The sequence below is a fragment of the Leptodactylus fuscus genome, chromosome 1 (assembly GCF_031893055.1).
Source record: "Leptodactylus fuscus isolate aLepFus1 chromosome 1, aLepFus1.hap2, whole genome shotgun sequence".
Classification (NCBI taxonomy): domain Eukaryota; kingdom Metazoa; phylum Chordata; class Amphibia; order Anura; family Leptodactylidae; genus Leptodactylus; species Leptodactylus fuscus.
Window position 1 is genome coordinate 206,361,045 of NC_134265.1, and position 21,286 is coordinate 206,382,330.

A 21,286-nucleotide genomic window follows, 5' to 3' on the forward strand; every position below is an offset into this window, starting at 1 on the left:
CTCTGACTAAATTTTCACTGTACTGGTAACACCTGGTTCTCTGCGCACCAGTGGAGTGTAAGTGGGTCTCAGATGTATCAGGTTGTGATCCGAACTGCCTAGAGGCAGATGAGTTATATGCATCCCTTACATTAGCAAAGACCAAGTCCAGCGTTTTGTTGTCTCTTGTGTGGCAGGTTACATACTGTGTGAAACCTGGTAGAGTGGATGCTGGAGAGACATGGTTGAGGGCATGGGGGTGAGATGATTGCAGCTCGCTCACCACAGCATGGAGAACTTCACAGGCAGCGTCAGCTTTAGCGGAGGGGGGGGGGGATATATGCAGCTAGCACGATAACATGTGATAGTTCCCTTGGCAGGTAATAAGGTCTCATGCTCACAGCTAGTAGTTCAATATCCTTTCCACATAATTGTTTCTTAACTACAATATGTAGTGGGGTATTACTAGTGAGGTACAATACTAGTGGGGTATTCTTATGTTATACACAACCAGGAAATTTATTGGCGCTGTCACCAAGACATTTACCATTGTCCAGGTCACAGCACCAAAAAAAAAGTCGCACCAAACACTTACACAACATATACACAAAATCATGAATAAAGTTTACATTTCACCCAATCCCTGTCCTGTCTATACCTGAGCTTTCTAGAGTAAAATGCGCCTCTAGCGATATCCGTAACACGCTAAAATAATAGTAATAACGATTATCACTAGAGATTAGAGATGAACGTATAGATTACTAAAATTTTTATATGGGAATGGAAAATATTTTTATGTAAAGTCCTATTTAATTTGCATGCACAAAATGGGATGGCGCATTTCTGCCAATTTTGGCATTTCTTTAACACCCGCCCCTGTAAATATATACATGTGTGGTATGTATGAACTCCTCACATATTGAAGTTTTTTAGAAAGTACATTTTGTTTGCAGAAAGGGATTGCTTGAGTCGCACTTCAGTGGCAAATTTGAATTTTTGTGTAATTTTTGCTTGTAATCTCTGTCTGCCGCAACGTTGCATGAAGGAGGTTGTATATATGAAACATTAAGTTGTGTTTTTATATACGGTATGCTGTGTAATATGAAAAAAAGTTACATTTTGGTATCACAGTCACAGTTTGCTAGGTGCAGTATAGCTTTTTAACATATTAGTGAATAACAGCAATCCTGCCTGACTTCTGTATTCGTGGTTTTGGGAGCTCTTGTAGTTGATGTTTGCAGTGCATATCGTATATATACACATTGTATACACCATAAGCTATTATTTTAAATGTATTTTGTATATGAATATGAGATTGAACATGAGTTTTAGGTGCAAATATGTGTTTTAGTGCATTTTTTCAAAAAATTATTTGTGTTTGTCACAAAGCTGCATGAAGGTGGATGAGGCTATCGATGACCCATTAGGATATTTGTAATCTTTAGGTTGTCCACTTTCAAAAAATGTATAGGGTTTAGGGGTTCACTTACTTTTCATGGTGTGTAATCCCTACATTTTATAGGATGATACTTTTTTAACACTTCCAGCTTCAAAGCAGATTTTTGTTCCTTCCAGTTCTGGTGATTTTCTGAAGACACGTGCATGCCGGTGTAGGCCATAGTGATATGAATTAACTGCACATGTTAAACTCTTATTTTTAGGAGGTTTTGTGCATATAATTTATTGCTTGGTTTCCACTTTTAACAACTAATATACATTTATTTGCACTTTTTCATAAAACATTCACTTTAAATAAAACTTGCATGAAGGTGCCTGTACGTATATAGTACCAAGTGGCATTCTGACAATGCTGCAGGTGTCTACTTTAAGAAAATATATAGGTATGGGGGGGTTGGATGCTTTTTTAATGTTGCAATTTAGCTTTGATTTATCCATCTCAAAACTGTGAAAATTGCTCTGGCTACTGGAGGTGCAAAATTTCCAGAGACCCTTGGCAGTGAAAGGGTTAATCACTGGTGGTAAGCAAAATGAATGACAGCAAGCAAAGATCTAGAAAACCGTGAGGAATTGACACAGAAAGTATATTGAAAAACTGTATATCTTTTTATTAGACAAACAATGACATTTATTTGCTGAAACTGGTCAACCCCTTGCAGATTTTGCTGCAGTCTTTTTATCCAAAGTCAAGAGTGGCTACAAAAGGAATGGGAAATATATAATAAGTACTTATACTTCCTCTTTCAAGTCAATCCTCTCCTGACTTTGGGTTAAAAAAATCTGCCGCAAAATCTGCACCAAATAAAGCTGCGTTTCCACAATGTGGGGCCTCAGCTTTACAGAGAACTATGAGCCATCCTTAAAAAGAAAAAGTGTCTAACTTCTAGCAAGATGCACCAAATCTAACACAAAGTGCATAAGTGTGGGTAAAGTAGCACATATTATGACTGCCTGGATTGAAATTCCGCCGTCTAAATTTTAGACAGCATTAGTAAATGTGGGCCATTATAACCATTGCCTAGTTTTCATTTCCGAGGTCTACAGTGGTGAAAAGGACACACATCCAGTACCTTTCCCTTAATTCTCTATGCATAGTTGCAATTACTTGCATTCCCAGGTGAGCAACAGCCATTTTATAGATTATTAATGGACATTAGTAGGTCCTGTGGAATGTATCGGCAGTTATTTCAATAATTCACATTGTATTTATAATGAGAAGAATGATAATAAATATTAACTTCTATCAACTAATAAAATAAATCTGAAAGTGTCAGAACCATGTATTTACAGTATTTATTAAAATGAACCTGTCACTGGTATTTTCTTCATTAAACCCACAGCACTGTCAGGCAGGGTATGAGATATCCTCTTTAGCTTTCCTTCTTTTATGTTAACATCATCCCTCTACCAAAAAAAAAGAAACACAAAGAAGTCAGTATGAAAATTAATTGAGAAGAGTCACTCTGGCCTGTTTTCTAAGGAGGTGATCCACACTGAGAGTCTGGAGTGGGTGATCATTTCAGATACTGATAGGTATCATGGTCCTGGTTTACCGTAACCACTTCTCGCCACAGGCATTTAAAGGGGCTCTATCAGCAAAATCATGCTGATAGAGCCTCACATATGCGTGCATAGCCTTTAAAAAGGCTATTCAGGCACCGGTAAAGTTATATTAAACTACCCCCCCCCCCCCCCCCCGTTTTAAAATAATACCCTAAAAAAGAATGTGCTCTACTTACGGATCGTGCACGCTGGGCGGGCATTCACGGTGTGTCTTCATCTTCTTCCCCGCCTCTTCTTCCTCCGATGTCTTCGGGTCCCGTCCTCCTCCGGCGCCTGTTCGCGGACACTGATATAAAAAAAATAGCCTGGGCGCATGCGCAGTAGCACGCGGCTTCTACTATGGCTACTGCGCATGCGCCCAGACTATCACTGTCCGTTCGCGAGCGCCGGAGGAGGACGGGACCCGAAGACATCGGAGGAAGAAGAGGCGGGGACGAAGATGAAAACACACCCTGAATGCCCGCCCAGCGTGCACGATCCGTAAGTAGAGCACATTCTTTTTTAGGTTATTATTTTAAAACGGGGGGGGGGGGGGGAGGGAGTTTAATATAACTTTACCGGTGCCTGAATAGCCTTTTTAAAGGCTATGCACGCATATGTGGGGCTCTATCAGCATGATTTTGCTGATAGAGCCCCTTTAATTTTCATTTTTGACTACCCTCCTTTCAAACTCCATAACATCCTATTCCATAGGATGTACTGGGAAGCTGGAAAACAAATTCAGAATAGGATGGAATTGGAGGTTTGTGTGACTTTCTTACGAGCTTCGTTTTAACGGCATTTCTCTGTGCAGCCAAAAGGACATGTCATCTGTATTCTATGGGTCAGTATGATTCCAGGGATACCAAATTTATATTTTTTATTTACGAATTAACCCCTTATAAACAATCCAAAACTATATTATACCTATATGGAAAATGCCAGCATTTACATAGGTATAATTGAAATTATGCAATTTACAAAAACACAAGTGTTTTTGAAATCACAACATTTACACTGCAGATTTTTTTACTGAAATCTGTGGATGAGATTAGCCAGAACTCCATCCACTTTGCAGGCAATGTAAAACACAGTATTTTTTGCCGACTGCAGAAACATGGTTCTAGGTGGTGTAGAGACCAACATCACATCAACATGTGGAATTATCAGGTGGACTGGTGCTGATTACTACCCGTTTCCCCGAAAATAAGTCATCCTCTGAAAGTAAGACATAGCAGAGGTTTTGTTGAATTGCCTAATATACAGCACTCCTCGAAAGTAAGACATCCCCCAATAATAATAATCTTTCTGCGCAAAGATTGTATGAAGAAAAACATTGCAGCCGGCTGAACACTGTGCGCAATGTTCCATGTGCACAGGTATGTCGGCTGCTGACGCCGCTATGATACGCTGTATCCACTTTTTCTGCTGCTGTAGGATGATCTGGGAGATGCCCGCTGTGCATACACTTAGCATCATATGCAGCGGGGGGTCCACTCTCCCAGCTCATCCCACAGAAGCAGGAACAGTGGATACAACACACGGTATCACAGCAGAGGCAGCAGCAGTGTTTTTCTTCATACAGACTTTGCGCAGCAAGCACATCTCAGCATAGCGCAGTGGTGGCCGCAGCACACAAAAATAAAATAAGACATCCCCTGAAAATAAGACATAGCATAAGTTTAGGACCAACATTTAATATAAGACATTGTCTTATTTTCGGTGAATCATGGTATTACAATGAACAATGAATGCCCGTCCCTGTCCCACTAATATAAATTATGCCCCGTATATTAACCCTTTAAGGGCCGAGCCAATTTTTATTTTTTGTGTATGTTTTTTTCCTCCCTACCTTCTAAGAGCCGTAATTTATGGCTTATTGTTTGTTTGGATAAATTGTACTTTGTAATGGCACCATTCAATATCCTGTACAATGTACTGTGAAGCTAGAAAAAAATTCAGAACGAAGTTGGAAAAAAAATGTTTTTGTGCCAATTTCATATGGGTTTAATTTTTACGGCATTCATTGTTTGGTAAAAATGACATTACCTGTATTCTGTGGATCAGTACACTCACAGTGATCAAATTTATATAGTATTTGTAATGTTTTGATACCTTTTAAAAAATGAAAATATTTAGAAAATAGAAAAAAAATTGTGCCACTATGTTTTGACACCTGTAATTTTTTCATATTTACAAGCAAGGAACTGAGTATGGCACCTTTTTATACAAGAGTACATGACATTTTTACTCATACCATTTGAAGGAAGAACTGATGATTTCATCACTTTTTATAAAAAAAATTTTTAGGAGGCAAAATGTTGAAAATAAAACGGCTATTTAGATTTTTTTTTCTCCACTATGCCTTCCACTGTATGGGATAAATAATTTAATAGTTCTGGTATTTTTGAGCGTGGGGATCAAGACCCCCTAGTGAGCTTGAAACCTAGGGAGTCTGATCACTCATACTATTTACTGCAATATTAATATATTGCAGTGAATAGTAAAATCCATTGACTTCTATTTCACGCTGCCATAGGCAATGACAAGCCTGGGAGCCTTCAATAGGCTCCCGGATGTCATGCCAATCAATCACTGCCCTCCAATGATGTTCCGGAAGGTGGTGATCAAGTACTGTGCCTGTGCACAGTAGCCTGTGCACTTTAGATGCAAGTTATTTTTTTATAAAATGGTCAAATAGTGATGTATATGGGAGTTCTTATTTCAATAAAACATAAATTCTAATAAATGATGTGTTTTTCTTTAAAGACTATTACTGCTTTAGAAATAGACAGCTGTTTTATTGACAACATCCATTACTAAGGTGGGGCTTACCCACCACCACCTACAGAGGTACTGGGAAGAGCCAGATATGGTCTAGTATGTGACCATCTAGAGATGTGTTAAATTAAAATGATACAAGGTTAAGATACTCTGAAATAGTGCATAGTGACGCTAGGTTCACACCTGCGTTCAGGGTCTCCGTTCTATGGTTTCCGTCTTCTGCATGCCAGAAGACGGAAACCATAAACCGGGTCCGGCCGTGAGTGGCGGTGAGCGTTTTAGGCTTTCCGCCGCAAAACCGGATTTTTTTATCTGGACCCAGAGTTCTGCATGTCCGACTCTGTGTCCGGATTATAAAACCCGGTTTCGCAGCGGAGAGCGCAAAACGCTCACCGCCGCTCACGGCCGGACAGCTTTCTCACCCATTCAAATGAGTTTTAGGCAGGAAACGGAAACCTCAAGTACGGAGTGCCGGCGCAGATGTGAATGATCCCTAACTCAATATAAGCACACTAGCATACAACCATATGCAGTGTAAAAATAACAGCTGGCCCCTGGTTCTACAGATTTAGTGAAAATAAAAATATCTATGGCAAATAAGTCATTCATATTTTGGAGAATCAATGGTAAATAGAACTTTTTAAGACCTCATATTAGGCAGGATTCAACCATTTAGTCAAATCAGTTGGTCATAAACATAAAGTGAGAGATTTACTAATTCTATATAATAAATAATTTAGACATTGTAGGCTTAGACTAGATAGTCATAAAAATGGGTCAGATTCATCATAACGTTATATTCAGAATGACGAATTTGGCAATTTATACACTCTTGTCTAATTTTGCAATTTTGTTTGTTGCTAATATGTTATGCCAAATTTTTGGTGCATATTGTTGCCTTACATCTCTATATTCTCATGAAGTTATGTCCCTTAAATTCAGAGGTTTAGAATCTTCTAAGGGACTTGTTTTGTGGGCATATACTGTGTACAGATAAGTTTCAATGAGTGTCTAGAAGTAGCTAGATTTGGCATTATGAATATTGACAGAATATACACCATAATACCTTTTACGACTAAGCATGTTATCTCATAAGAAAATAATGTTCAGTCATATATGTGCAGTCACAACTATTCTGTTCATTAAAGGGAGACTATCAGCAGGAAAATCGGTATTAAACTAATGGCAGTACTTTGAAGGCTGGTTCTGCATTAAAGCTCCATTTTCATGAAAATCAGCCTCTTAATCTAATACAAATTAGCTGAAAAGGCGTTTAGAGGCGTTTCTTTTCCTGCAAGGCATTTGTTCTCTTCTCTAGGTAACCAACCCTAACTGCAGGTATATGTGACAAAGTGGAAGATGTCACTCAAGCAATGTGGGGCGGACCTGGCAGCAGTTAGGGGTGGATATCTACAATACAGAGGGAAACAGAAGAAACGCCCATAAGCCTTTTTCAGCTAATTTACATAAGAATAAACTCCTTGTTTTTAAGAAAATGTAGCTGTAATGAACAACAAGAAAGGCATTTTTGGAAAGTGTAGAAGCAGCCTTACAAGGTATAGTCATTAGTTTGTTTCCAGTTTTCGTTCTACAGACTTCCTTTAACATAGTCTGTATTAGTGTATTCTAGTGTATAATGTAGTTGGAAAGTACTAAAATAAAATACACTTTAGAAAAAAATCAGGTTTACTCCCATCATTATGCATTCAACACAGACAAAGTAAAAGCAGAATTTAGTGAAAAGGAAAAACTAAAACATTGCATAAGTACTAAAATTCTTTACTCAGTACTTAGTTGAAGCCGCTTTGCCAGTCATTACAGCCTCTCACTCTTCTATGGTATGATACCACAAGGTTTGCACACCTGGATTTGAGGATTTTTTGCCATTCTTCTCTGCAGGTTCTCTCAAACCCTGTCAGGTTGGATGAGGAACATGAGTGAAGAGCCATTCTCAGGTCTCTCCAGAGCTGGTCGATCAGGTTCATATCAAAGCTCTGGATGGGCCACTCGAGGACATTCGCAGAGTTCTCAGAAAACCACTCTTGTGTTGTCTTTGTTGTGTGCTTAGGACCATTGTCCTGATGTAAGGTAAACCTTTGGTCAAGTTAGTGGTTTAGATACTAAGAATATGTCTCTACTTTGTTCCATTCAGTTTTCCCTCAACCCCGACCAGTCTCCCTGTTCCACCATGTTTTACTGTAGAGATACTATTGGGCAGATGATTGGCAGTGCCTGGTTTACTCCAGACATGATGCTTAGAATTGAGGCCAAAAAGATCAGTCTTAGTTTCATCAGAATGAAGAAGAATCTTGGTTCTCACATATTCTACATGGGTCTGCCTGCTTCTTGCACAGTACCATGCATTCATTTAACAACAGGTAAATGTGGATTTTTTTCAGTGATGTGATTTTTATTTCAGTCCTTTTGCAGTGAAATATTTCGGATGGGATATTATGTGTCTTTTACTGAGAGGCTTCATTTTGGCCACTGTGCCTAAAGTTCACATTGGTGGAGTGCTGCAGTGATGGTTAACCTTCTGGGTGTATCTCCCATCTGCACACAGGATCTTTGAAACTCAGCTAGAGTGACCATTGGATTCTTGATCACCTCCCTTACCAAGGCCCTTCTTTACCATTACTTAGTTTGGTGGAACAGCTGACTCTAGAAAGTGCTGGTTGTTCCAAACTTCTTCCATATTAGAATTATGGAGGCCATTGTGATCTTGGGAATATACAGTACTTTTACGTGTAACTTTCAGTACCTCACTGGCTAACATAGAAAGGAAAGGTAAAAAGTAAACCACCTTGGCGCCTCTGTTGCACAGCAAAATGTAATGGGTAGACCCTCAGAGGGGCTGGAATCCCTTAGAGCTATAAATGTAAGCTGCAGATCAGCACTGTGACCACCTGTCTGGATAGACAGTGGTAAGGAACAACAACAATAGCAGAAAAAACGGTATCACTTGAGTGCTGCTATAGGAAATAAATGGTACTGCAACCAGAGTAATGTGAAAGTAATTTCAGTTTTTATTCCACAAGACTGATCATAAAAAGGCAACGCATTTCAATGCCATCCTAGCGTCTTCATCAGGCCAACAGAGGCAGAGTAAGGTGGAGGCATACTGGCTAACTCAATTTCATTTCATATTGACTTCGATATAGCCACATGCAATTTGTCATTTTGGAAGAGCCAGACAACCGTTGATCTGTGGGAGTCCCAGGTGTCAGACCTCCACTGATAAGGATGGATCATCAATAAGGATTGTACAGATTATTATAATAATGGAGATTTGTCTGTAATATTTGTTATTTTTTATGTATATTTAATGAATGTATTAGAGTTCAAAAAGTTTATTATTTTAGTTTTTTTTTTAAGGATAATTTAACTGATTATTTTAATATATACCTACGTATGTCCTGACAACTGGGTATGTTAAAACACTTGGCTTTTTTTTAATGGACTCAAATGGCAGAGATCAAAGACCACTGCTCAAGAATCTTCAGCGCCATAATATTACCATTATGGCACTATGCAGGAACATGCTTCTAAGAAAAATATGTCCGTGGATTACAGCATAACTGTCAAAAATCATTCCAGTACCCAATTATTTGCATATCACAGGAAATATATGCTGGTAGAGACAGTATGTGAGAAGTGATCCCATGAACAAAAAAAAAGTCCCTCTAAAAGTGGTGCACATTTTATATGTAAAGAATTTATGTGACAATCTAAAATTTATTCATGGAGTCAATTAAAGAGAACCTGTCAGAAGAGTGAATACTATATTTGGATTATTCTGCTGTAAAATTTTTATATCAGATATGGTGGATTATTGGACATTTATAGCAAAGTATGTAATATTTTATTGCAACAGTATAGAAGTATGAGAAAGACAGTCCATTGTAAGATAATGCAAATATCACTGCTTTTACATCTACAAGTGCCATGATTATTGGTGGAGTAAAGAAATTTGTAAACACCACACTAACACAGGTGTAACTTGAAGCTCCTGTGATCCAATGCAAAATCTGTGGTGGGGCCCCTACCTACCTTGTTTCACTTTGAATATGGTATATTTTATGTAGCAGAGGGACCACTGAGACCCCCTCAGGGTCATGGATTCAGTAGCAATTGTTATCACTGCAGTTCCTAAAGCTACACCCCTGGACACTAAACACTATACAGGGTGTCCGGAAAGTAAGTACAGAAAATTAAAGGGTGGACTGTAGCTGGTATATGAAGCGTTTTTTAGTAATGAACATATGACCGGAAATGTACCGTTGTGGCACTGCCGATTTCTTATCCCTCGCTGCGCCATGTGAAAGGAGAAACGAAGAAGATTTTTTCTTGTGGGGACATGTCAAGTCGATTGTGTACACAATGCCTCTGCCAACCCACGAAGAGCGCATGAACCGCATCCAGGCTGCGTTCACCGTGGTGAGGGCCAGGCCTGGAGTCTGTGAATGGGTGCATCAATCCATCTCCAGCATTGCACTGCTTGTATCGAGGCAGGCGGCCAGTACTTTGAGCAATTCTTGTAAATAAATAACAGTGATTAAACTGATTTCCCATTAAAGCGCTTTCTCTTCTTCGTTTCTCCTTTCCTCTGTCTACAAGTTAGGCTTCATATTTAGCTTGAAGCATATACTGTAGATGCTCTTCAGTTGATCAGCTGCTACCTCTGCCAAGACCCTGTAGAAAAAGAGTTTTATGGGATGGGCGATATATGTATGTAATATCTGGGGATGAGTATACATTGGCGCAGATAAACTAAAATATATGCACCGGAATTGTGGTGTAATTTGAGCCATAACACTGGGGTAAATGCTTTATACCTCATTTTTAGAAGCTGCACGAAAATTTTGCCCACTATGCCAAATTTTTGTACCAACATTTGTTGGAAACTAAGACAACTAATAAGTGGCGCAAAGCTAGACTAGACAGCTTAAAAGTACACCAGCGTTTCAAACAGTATCAGACAATTTAGAAAATCTGGTGCAGTTTAGTCTAACTGTACTGTCTAAATGTTATACAGTAATAGATTATCTGCCCCCAATGGAGTGATGATTGGATTCTTGATCACCTCTCTTACCAAGGCCCTTCTTTACAATTACTTAGTTTGGTGGAACAGCCAGCTTTAGAAAGTCATGGCTTTTCCAAGCTTCTTCCATTTTAGAATTATGGAGGCCATTGTGCTCTTGGGAACATACAGTACTTTTAATTGCAATTTTCAGTACCACAGTAAAATTCTGACTGTCTTAAGCCTTCTCATCATACTATTGAACATACAGGAATACAACTAATTAGATCACAGGTTCATTTAATTTTATATTGACTCCTATATAGCGATATGCAAATTTGTCAATGTTCACCAAACATCATATTATTGTCAAAGTGATTTCCAAGACTCAGATATTAATGACCTAGCCCTAGGATAGATCATCAATATCAGACTGGTGGCCTCCTGACACCCGACAACCCACTGATCAGTTGTTGGAAGAGACCGCAGCATTTAGATGATACACTGTATGGCAGCTGTCACTAACTTGCCATTCACTTGCAGGGGACTGAGCTGAATACACTCCATGTGATGAATTAACTTGAGATCACTGTGAACTGGAAGAGCCAGAGGGCTGCTGTCACTTCAATTAGCTGATTTGTGGGAGTCCCATGTGTCAGACCTCCACAGCATAGGTAAGCATAGGTCGTCAATAAGAATTGTACAGTTACAGCAATGGAGATTTATCTGTAATATTTGATATTTTTTAATGTATATTTAAAGGGATTCTATCATTAGATTCTCGTTTTTAACTAAACCCATGTTGGAATAGCCTAAGAAAGTCTATTCTTCCCCTACCTTTAGAATTCTTATCCACACAGCTGTTTGGTAGATATCCTGGTTTTAATTGTTATGGTAAAGAGTCTCACAGGAATATGGCCGATGGACAGTCGGTATTTTTTGATGAAGACGTGCGGTGATGTGGGAGAAGACGCGAAGAAGAAGATGGAGGGCATCACTGGAGAGTTTTAAAGCAGCACAGGGGACGCTCTATGGAAAGTGCCCTGCGCTGTCTGGAGACTCACTAGCATAAAAATGAAAACCAGGATATCTACCTAATGGCGGCATGGAGAATAATTCTAAAGGTAGGGGAAGAATAGGCTTTATTAAGGCTATTCCAACATGGGCTTAGCTAAAAATGGGATTCTAATGATAGAATCCCTTTAATGAAACGTATTCAGAGTTCAAAAAATAAATTGTTTATGGAAATTAGTTAAGTTAATTTAACTGATTATTTTATATTTCAATTTATACCCATGTATGTCCCCACAACTGAAAATTCAGAATCTTCACAGCTGTAATAGTAAAATTATGGCACTATGCAGGAACATGTTTCAAAAAATGGCCGGCGATTGCAGCATAATTGTCAAAAATCATTCCAGTACGCAAAAGAGAATGACTCTCTAACAGCTTCCCATTTTTTTGGGTTTGTTTTGTGTTGCATAAAATATAAGTAATCGCCCTCCTAACAGGTCATCTGTAATATATTTGGAATGGTATAGAATCCCACGGGGTGTATGATTGACAGGAATAATAATGACCTGAAAGACTTTCAGATCAGCCATATAAATTTAGGTGCATATAAGATGTCAAGTTATTCTGTATGTCTTTCACACTCTGTACAACTGAACACATGCTATATCTTTATAGATTATAAAATTAGTACAATTCTGACTGTCTTAAGCCTTCTTATCATACTATTAAGCCTCCTTATCATACTATTAACCCTTCTTATTATACTATTGAACATATAGGAATACAACTACCGTATATATTCGAGTATAAGCCGACCCGAACATAAGCCGACCCCCCTAATTTTAGCACAAAAAAACTGGGAAAACTTATTGACTCAAGTATAAGCCTAGGGGGGAAATGCAGCAGCTACTAGAAAATTTCAAAAATTAAAATGGCCGGAGTTTTTGGGTGCAGTAGATGCTGGGAAAGGGGAGGGCGTGTTTTGGTTGTCTGTCTGCCCCTTCCCTGAGCTTGAGGACTGTTTTTTCTTCACCCACTTGGAATTCAGCCTGGCTGAATATAGGGGATCTGCAGTGCTCCTATTAACCCCCTTCCCAATGGAACAGGAGCACTGCAGATACCCTATATTCAGTAGACCGGGCACTGTCAGACACAGGGATACCAGATGTGTATGTGCTTCACAGTAATTTTCTACTTTTGTAAGTATTCTAGGGAAAGTGAGAGTGATTTAGAACTTTTATTTTTTTTTAAATCTTTTTTTTTTTTTTTTTTGCAATGTGTTATGTTCTATACATTGATATTGTGGCTGGTCATAGACCTCCCCCCCCCCCTCCTAAAAAAAAATATATATATATATATATATATATATATATATATATATATTTTTTTTTTATTTTTTTTTAACTGACTCGAGTATAAGCCGAGGGGGTTTTTTTCAGCACAAAAGCTGGGCTGAAAAATTCGGCTTATGCTCGAGTATATACGGTAATTACATCACTTTAGAACAGAGGTACTCAACTACTTATAGTAAAGGTCTGTTGACCAGGGTCTGCCATCAAGTCTGAGCTGAACAGCAGCTGGACACATCCAGTATTTATGGTATTTTTCGGACAAGAAGACTCATCTGACTATAAGATGCATAAGAAAATTAGGAAAAAATCATGTAGCATTATACTATGAGGGGGCTATGAGGGAGTTTTATAATGTGCCTGGTGGCACAAAGTAATATTACACTGTGCATGGGGGCACTAAGGACCAATATACTATGGCAGGGGGAACTAAACAGTTATATACTTACATGAAGGTTTCAGATCGCGGTCTGTCAGCTGAGTATCCCTGCTTTAGACTAAATTCTACAAAAATAATTCTGTCACCAATATAGCAGGATATCTAGTGTAGTCACATGGTAGTATCTACTACTTGTAATCTATATGTCATACAATGTGAAATTTAATTCTGTTGTGTTATCATATGAATATTCATTTCTAATAAAATAGCTTAATATGTAAAAACATTATAAGGTCTCTACTCTCTGCTGATACTTACAAATATAATAATACTCATGTCCAGGACGAAACTCGAACCCCAGAGAGAAAGGCGTAAACAGCTGGAATTTCTCAGAAAACTTCAGTGGTCCATTAGGAGAATCGGGTCGGTTGCACTCCCACCTTTTGAACCCCTTCTGACGATGGTCACAGGAGGCATGGCCATCATAATTCACCATGTAGAGTATATAGCGCTCCATTCTATCTGCTGGGAGTGAAACCTCGTAATGGGGGCAGTAAATATCCAGGTAGTCATTGATACTCACATCCACAGTATAGTCACCATGATGAAACCTATAAGAAATAACAGCAATGTTTTAGCAGCAACATCATCATGTTGATTCATTATGGTAAAATACAGAAAAAACTAAAACAGAAGAATAATCTAACGCAGTAGAAGGCTTATTAGTAGTTTTTTAGGGTCTCTAAAGGTAAGGCCCCACGTTGCAGAAACTCGGCATTTGAGGGGGCTCGGCATTTTTGACTGCTGTGAAAAAAACCCACTGTATTTTGCAGTACAACAAAGTGAATAAGAGCCTGGTTAATCTCACCCACACACTGTGCAAAAAAAGAGCTGAGGAAAAGCTGCATTTTCAAAATTTGTTTTCAGTAAGTTTTTTCCGGAGTGTTTTTACCTGGTTTCGGTACGTGGGGCCTTAGCCTAAAAGTGATAACTAAGACTATGTTTCACATGGAGGAAAAAAAATAGTGTATTGTCCCTAGTCCTATACCAAAGGCAAAGATAAAACAATTTGTTGGTCTCTTCTAGGTTTATCATTTGTTATATGCTTTTTTTGCTGAATATTAATTATAGAACAGAGTAGTATTCCCTCTAATAGCAAAATATAATGTTACAGTGAATAAAATCGCCTACCAGTAATTCCCATTGCAACCAAGTGCATAGACCATCATTAATTCATAGTAGCTGTGACTTATTGTGATCTACTCTTGGTTCTCCTTGCAATAACCATGAAATAGTTGCAGTGTGTACCTGAAAATGTCATGATTGTAGCCACATAAGGCATATAGCCTAGCATGATACTATAGTTAGCACTAAGCTCCTCACCTTGAAAAGAGTTCTTTAAGGCTATGGCACATTCCTATAAGTGTAAGTAACCATTGCTCATTTATAGTTCAGTGAGGGAAATGTCAATAATTCATTATTCTATATAATATCACAGCTCCCACGCTGTCTTCACAAGCACCCTTTGGGTACATTTGCCATGTGTGTTTATATTATGTCACACACTGCTGTGTCTGTACATTTACAGTCAGGTGCAAAACAGATGTTATAGCACTGGGTAAAAATAGAAGCAGTTTAATCAAACTAGTGTATAATGCCACGCTTTGCCATGCAATATTTTCCCCTTAAAGCAAAATATTAATATAGTCCCCATTGATTTTCATCCCTGGCGTTTTAGGTGATAGATAGTTATATCCATTATACAGGCTACACCTACTGAAATGACAAATCAATGTTAACAGAACAATAAGGCAATATTTAGATACAAACTTAGAATGTATAGGACACATATGTGCTAACTATCAATAGCTGACCACTGTATCCGGTGAGGTGCCACCAACTCAAACATATCATATTCTATGAGTGCTCCTCTGACAGCAGCAACCTCTAATCCGCTAACACAATGACTCGTTTTGTGGTTGGATTTAGGAGCAAAATAAAAGATAAATTTATTATTTATTATTATTCATTCACTAGAGAAAGTACCCAGTGAAGGGGCAACACGGTGGCTGCATGGTTAGCACTGCAGCCTTACAGCACTGGAGTCCTGGGTTCAAATCTCACCAGGAATCTCGCCAGGAACAATATCTGCAAGGAGTTTGTATGTTCTCCTCTCATTCTACAAAAACATACTTAAATGAAAAAAAAAAAAAAAAAAAAGTACATTGTGATCCCTATATGGGGCTCACAATCTCACAATCTACATTTGCAAAAAAAAAAAAAAAAAGAAGAAAGTACCCAGCGTTGCCTGGGTATAAAGTGTGGGTGGAAAGGATTCCACAAAGTCAGGAAGATCACCTGACAACCATAACCCACTTTAAGGGTTATGAAAACGTATGCTGAAAAAGCATAAAATGTAACAAGCAAAGATTTCGGTAAAGTTGCAGAGAAGTAAACTGAGGTAGACACTCTACAGACATACTAATTGGGAATGTAGATTGTGAGCCCTGTATTGGACAATGATTGACAATGTTTGTAAAACACTGATCCATCAAGTCCAACCTATAACCTTACAGCAGGGGTTCAATCGATCCGTATGCACGGTTCATTTTGTGTATCAGTAAAAAAAAACATATACCTATGTCTTGAATTTGGAAAAAAATCATATTTGATTTATCACTAAAGAAGTTTCGGTGAATGTGCATATGAAAGTGGTGGGTTCGGTACCTCAAACAAGGTTAAGAACCACTGCCCTACAGTGTTAATTAGAGATGAGCGAACACTAAAATGTTCGAGGTTCGAAATTCGATTCGAACAGCCGCTCACTGTTCGAGTGTTCGAATGGGTTTCGAACCCCATTATAGTCTATGGGGAACATAAACTCGTTAAGGGGGAAACCCAAATTCGTGTCTGGAGGGTCACCAAGTCCACTATGACACCCCAGGAAATGATACCAACACCCTGGAATGACACTGGGACAGCAGGGGAAGCATGTCTGGGGGCATAAAAGTCACTTTATTTCATGGAAATCCCTGTCAGTTTGCGATTTTCGCAAGCTAACTTTTCCCCATAGAAATGCATTGGCCAGTGCTGATTGGCCAGAGTACGGAACTCGACCAATCAGCGCTGGCTCTGCTGGAGGAGGCGGAGTCTAAGATAGCTCCACACCAGTCTCCATTCAGGTCCGACCTTAGACTCCGCCTCCTCCGGCAGAGCCAGCGCTGATTGGCCGAAGGCTGGCCAATGCATTCCTATGCGAATGCAGACTTAGCAGTGCTGAGTCAGTTTTGCTCAACTACACATCTGATGCACACTCGGCACTGCTACATCAGATGTAGCAATCTGATGTAGCAGAGCCGAGGGTGCACTAGAACCCCTGTGCAAACTCAGTTCACGCTAATAGAATGCATTGGCCAGCGCTGATTGGCCAATGCATTCTATTAGCCCGATGAAGTAGAGCTAAATGTGTGTGCTAAGCACACTCATTCAGCACTGCTTCATCACGCCAATACAATGCATTAGCCAGTGCTGATTGGCCAGAGTACGGAATTCGGCCAATCAGCGCTGGCCAATGCATTCTATTAGCCCGATGAAGTAGAGCTGAATGTGTGTGCTAAGCACACACATTCAGCACTGCTTCATCACGCCAATACAATGCATTAGCCAGTGCTGATTGGCCAGAGTACGGAATTCGGCCAATCAGCGCTGGCTCTGCTGGAGGAGGCGGAGTCTAAGGTCGGACCTGAATGGAGACTGGTGTGGAGCGATCTTAGACTCCGCCTCCTCCAGCAGAGCCAGCGCTGATTGGCCGAATTCCGTACTCTGGCCAATCAGCGCTGGCCAATGCATTCTATTAGCTTGATGAAGCAGAGTGTGCACAAGGGTTCAAGCGCACCCTCGGCTCTGATGTAGCAGAGCTGAGGCTGCACAAGGGTTCAAGCGCACCCTCGGCTCTGATGTAGGAGAGCCGAGGGTGCACTTGAACCCTTGTGCACCCTCAGCTCTGCTACATCAGAGCCGAGGGTGCGCTTGAACCCTTGTGCACACTCTGCTTCATCAAGCTAATAGAATGCATTGGCCAGCGCTGATTGGCCAATGTATTCTATTAGCCTGATGAAGTAGAGCTGAATGTGTGTGCTAAGCACACACATTCAGCTCTACTTCATCGGGCTAATAGAATGCATTGGCCAGCGCTGATTGGCCAGAGTACGGAACTCGACCAATCAGCGCTGGCTCTGCTGGAGGAGGCGGAGTCTAAGATCGCTCCACACCAGTCTCCATTCAGGTCCGACCTTAGACTCCGCCTCCTCCAGCAGAGCCAGCGCTGATTGGCCGAATTCCGTACTCTGGCCAATCAGCACTGGCTAATGCATTGTATTGGCGTGATGAAGCAGTGCTGAATGTGTGTGCTTAGCACACACATTCAGCTCTACTTCATCGGGCTAATAGAATGCATTGGCCAATCAGCGCTGGCCAATGCATTCTATTAGCGTGAACTGAGTTTGCACAGGGGTTCTAGTGCACCCTCGGCTCTGCTACATCAGATTGCTACATCTGATGTAGCAGTGCCGAGTGTGCATCAGATGTGTAGTTGAGCAAAACTGACTCAGCACTGCTAAGTCTGCATTCGCATAGGAATGCATTGGCCAGCCTTCGGCCAATCAGCGCTGGCTCTGCCGGAGGAGGCGGAGTCTAAGGTCGGACCTGAATGGAGACTGGTGTGGAGCGATCTTAGACTCCGCCTCCTCCAGCAGAGCCAGCGCTGATTGGTCGAGTTCCGTACTCTGGCCAATCAGCGCTGGCCAATGCATTCTATTAGCCCGATGAAGTAGAGCTGAATGTGTGTGCTTAGCACACACATTCAGCTCTACTTCATCAGGCTAATAGAATACATTGGCCAATCAGCGCTGGCCAATGCATTCTATTAGCTTGATGAAGCAGAGTGTGCACAAGGGTTCAAGCGCACCCTCGGCTCTGATGTAGCAGAGCTGAGGGTGCACAAGGGTTCAAGTGCACCCTCGGCTCTCCTACATCAGAGCCGAGGGTGCGCTTGAACCCTTGTGCAGCCTCGGCTCTGCTACATCAGAGCCGAGGGTGCGCTTGAACCCTTGTGCACACTCTGCTTCATCAAGCTAATAGAATGCATTGGCCAGCGCTGATTGGCCAGAGTACGGAATTCGGCCAATCAGCGCTGGCCAATGCATCCCTATGGGAAAAAGTTTATCTCACAAAAATCACAATTACACACCCGATAGAGCCCCAAAAAGTTATTTTTAATAACATTCCCCCCTAAATAAAGGTTATCCCTAGCTATCCCTGCCTGTACAGCTATCCCTGTCTCATAGTCACAAAGTTCACATTCTCATATGACCCGGATTTGAAATCCACTATTCGTCTAAAATGGAGGTCACCTGATTTCGGCAGCCAATGACTTTTTCCAATTTTTTTCAATGCCCCCGGTGTCGTAGTTCCTGTCCCACCTCCCCTGCGCTGTTATTGGTGCAAAAAAGGCGCCAGGGAAGGTGGGAGGGGAATCGAATTTTGGCGCACTTTACCACGTGGTGTTCGATTCGATTATGGCGAACACCCTGATATCCGATCGAACATGTGTTCGATAGAACACTGTTCGCTCATCTCTAGTGTTAATCATGAGGAAGGCATAAAAAAAACCATGAGGGAGCCTTCACACAAAGTTTACACTCCGCTCATTCTGAATGTAAACTCATTCAGAATGAGCGGTGTTAAAACAGATCCCATTGATTTCTATGGGTGCCGGCATACACGCGCTACCCATTGAAATGAATGGGAGGCTTTTTTACCTATTGCTTTCAATGTGATACGTGTGTAATTATTATTATGTAATACAAGTACTTTCTTCTGATAATGGCTGATAACAGAGAACAACCGTGAGTGAATGCTGCAATTCTCTGATAATGTATTTTGCTGAGGCTATAAAAAACGAAGGACATGTGAGCCTCTCTTGGCTAATACAGGTTATATGATGTGCAATGGAGGAAGAGGCTGGATGTGGAAGCCAGTTCTAAAATCTTTGGACGTGCCTGATTTATCTATGTTTGGTGCAGACTGGTCCAGTCATTTGGCCATGCATAGGCATGAACAGCCAACAGTCATCACCGCAAAATCTTCAAAATCGCAACTTGTCCACAGTGCTTATTTTTTTGCAAGGTATGGATGGCATTCGCTAGAATCCCATCCAACTTGCAGTAACAACATTGTGTTTTTTCCCCATGGGGCCTGGCATTAAATTGGGTTTTCAAGAGAGTTTTTGGGGTATTAGGGTGCATTCACACTGAGTAAACGCTAGCTTATTCTGAACGTAAAACACGTTCAGAATAAGCGGCGTCTAAAGCAGCTCCATTCATCTCTATGGGAGCGGGGATACGAGCGCTCCCCATAGAAATGAATGGGCTGCTTCTTTCACTCCGTGCAGTCCCATTGAAGTGAATGGGGAGTGCCGGCGTATACGGCAAGCTCTGCTCATGCCGGAGGGTACACGCCGGCACTCCCCATTCACTTCAATGGGACTGCACGGAGTGAAAGAAGCAGCCCATTCATTTCTATGGGGAGCGCTCGTATCCCCGCTCCCATAGAAATGAATGGAGCTGCTTTAGACGCTGCTTATTCTGAACGTGTTTTACGTTCAGTATAAGCTAGCGTTTACTCAGTGTGAATTCACCCTTACTGAATTTTTTTCACTGAAGTCTCCAGAATCATTTTGTCACATACGCAACAAAGATCATGTCTTTGTTTAATAATGTATCTTTACTTCAGTAAATGGAAAATCAGCTTTCATTTTATGGCCAGGAATTATATTTCCATCATTTAATAAATGTATACCACACAAGTATTAGAAAGCAATAGTAGATGATTTAGCTTACTAGCACTCATGGGCTTGAGTGCGAACTCAGCAGTGTAGTGTCATAAAGCGACTTTCCTGAAAATGCTCATTTCTGCATACAGGCGGCCCTCAGGAATTAATTTCACATGAATATTAGAAGCACCCATGCCTGTCTATGAATATTTCATATATTTTACCCTTACAAACAGAGGGGTTAATTGTTTGGTTTTTCTCATTGCTCAATGAAGGCGAGAAGAGCGCAATCTCAATTTCTTCACAAGTACATCTGTCTCCCATGTGAACACCTATCTATTCTTACAGAAATTAATTGAAATATCTTGTAAGATTTTCCGTGCATGAATTTGACAAAATTTCTGTGTCCCCCCTGTTAAATCCCAGAGCGGGATGTTGACGTTTTTTCACAGCAGGGCTTCCTCACCAATTAATTTGAGGTTTCTACCCATTGCACTTCCAGTTGGATAAATCTGCCTTGCTAGCAGAGATGTGTCAGGCCTGTCGCAACAATTCTGTTTTGAGTCTCTGACAGGTAGAGAAAAAATCCGCCCTAATTACCTGCAAAAACAATTGTTGACTACACACTGCAGCGGCTGGTACTCTTAGGATAAAATGTTTTGCTCAGGGCTCTTCTGAATGGATGCCAGCCTGAGACAATGAAAGAACAGAGAAGTTAATACAGATGTCCCTGGTGGGAGATGGAAGTGTGTACATACTGCAAAAACTCGGGACAGGCATGTTGCCTTTGGGACAGCTAGTGTGGGTGTGCTTGTATGTTGCTGGAAGAAACTGCTTAAATTAACTTGTCAAGCCCCAGAGTAGCCCTTGAGGGATTTTGATTCTCACATAACCACTGCATTGGGAAACATCATTCTTCATGATTTCAG

The 21,286-nt window shown here is 40.6% G+C and overlaps 1 protein-coding gene across 1 annotated transcript in view; it reads right to left on the reverse strand.

Moving 5' to 3' along the window:
* EFNA2 (ephrin A2) overlaps positions 1-21,286 on the reverse strand; it is a 191,436-nt gene that overhangs the window by 33,461 nt on the left and 136,689 nt on the right. The window contains exon 2 of the mRNA XM_075283680.1: positions 13,844-14,136. Within this exon, the coding sequence (XP_075139781.1) occupies positions 13,844-14,136 (293 nt within the window). The remainder of the gene's footprint in view (positions 1-13,843; positions 14,137-21,286) is intronic.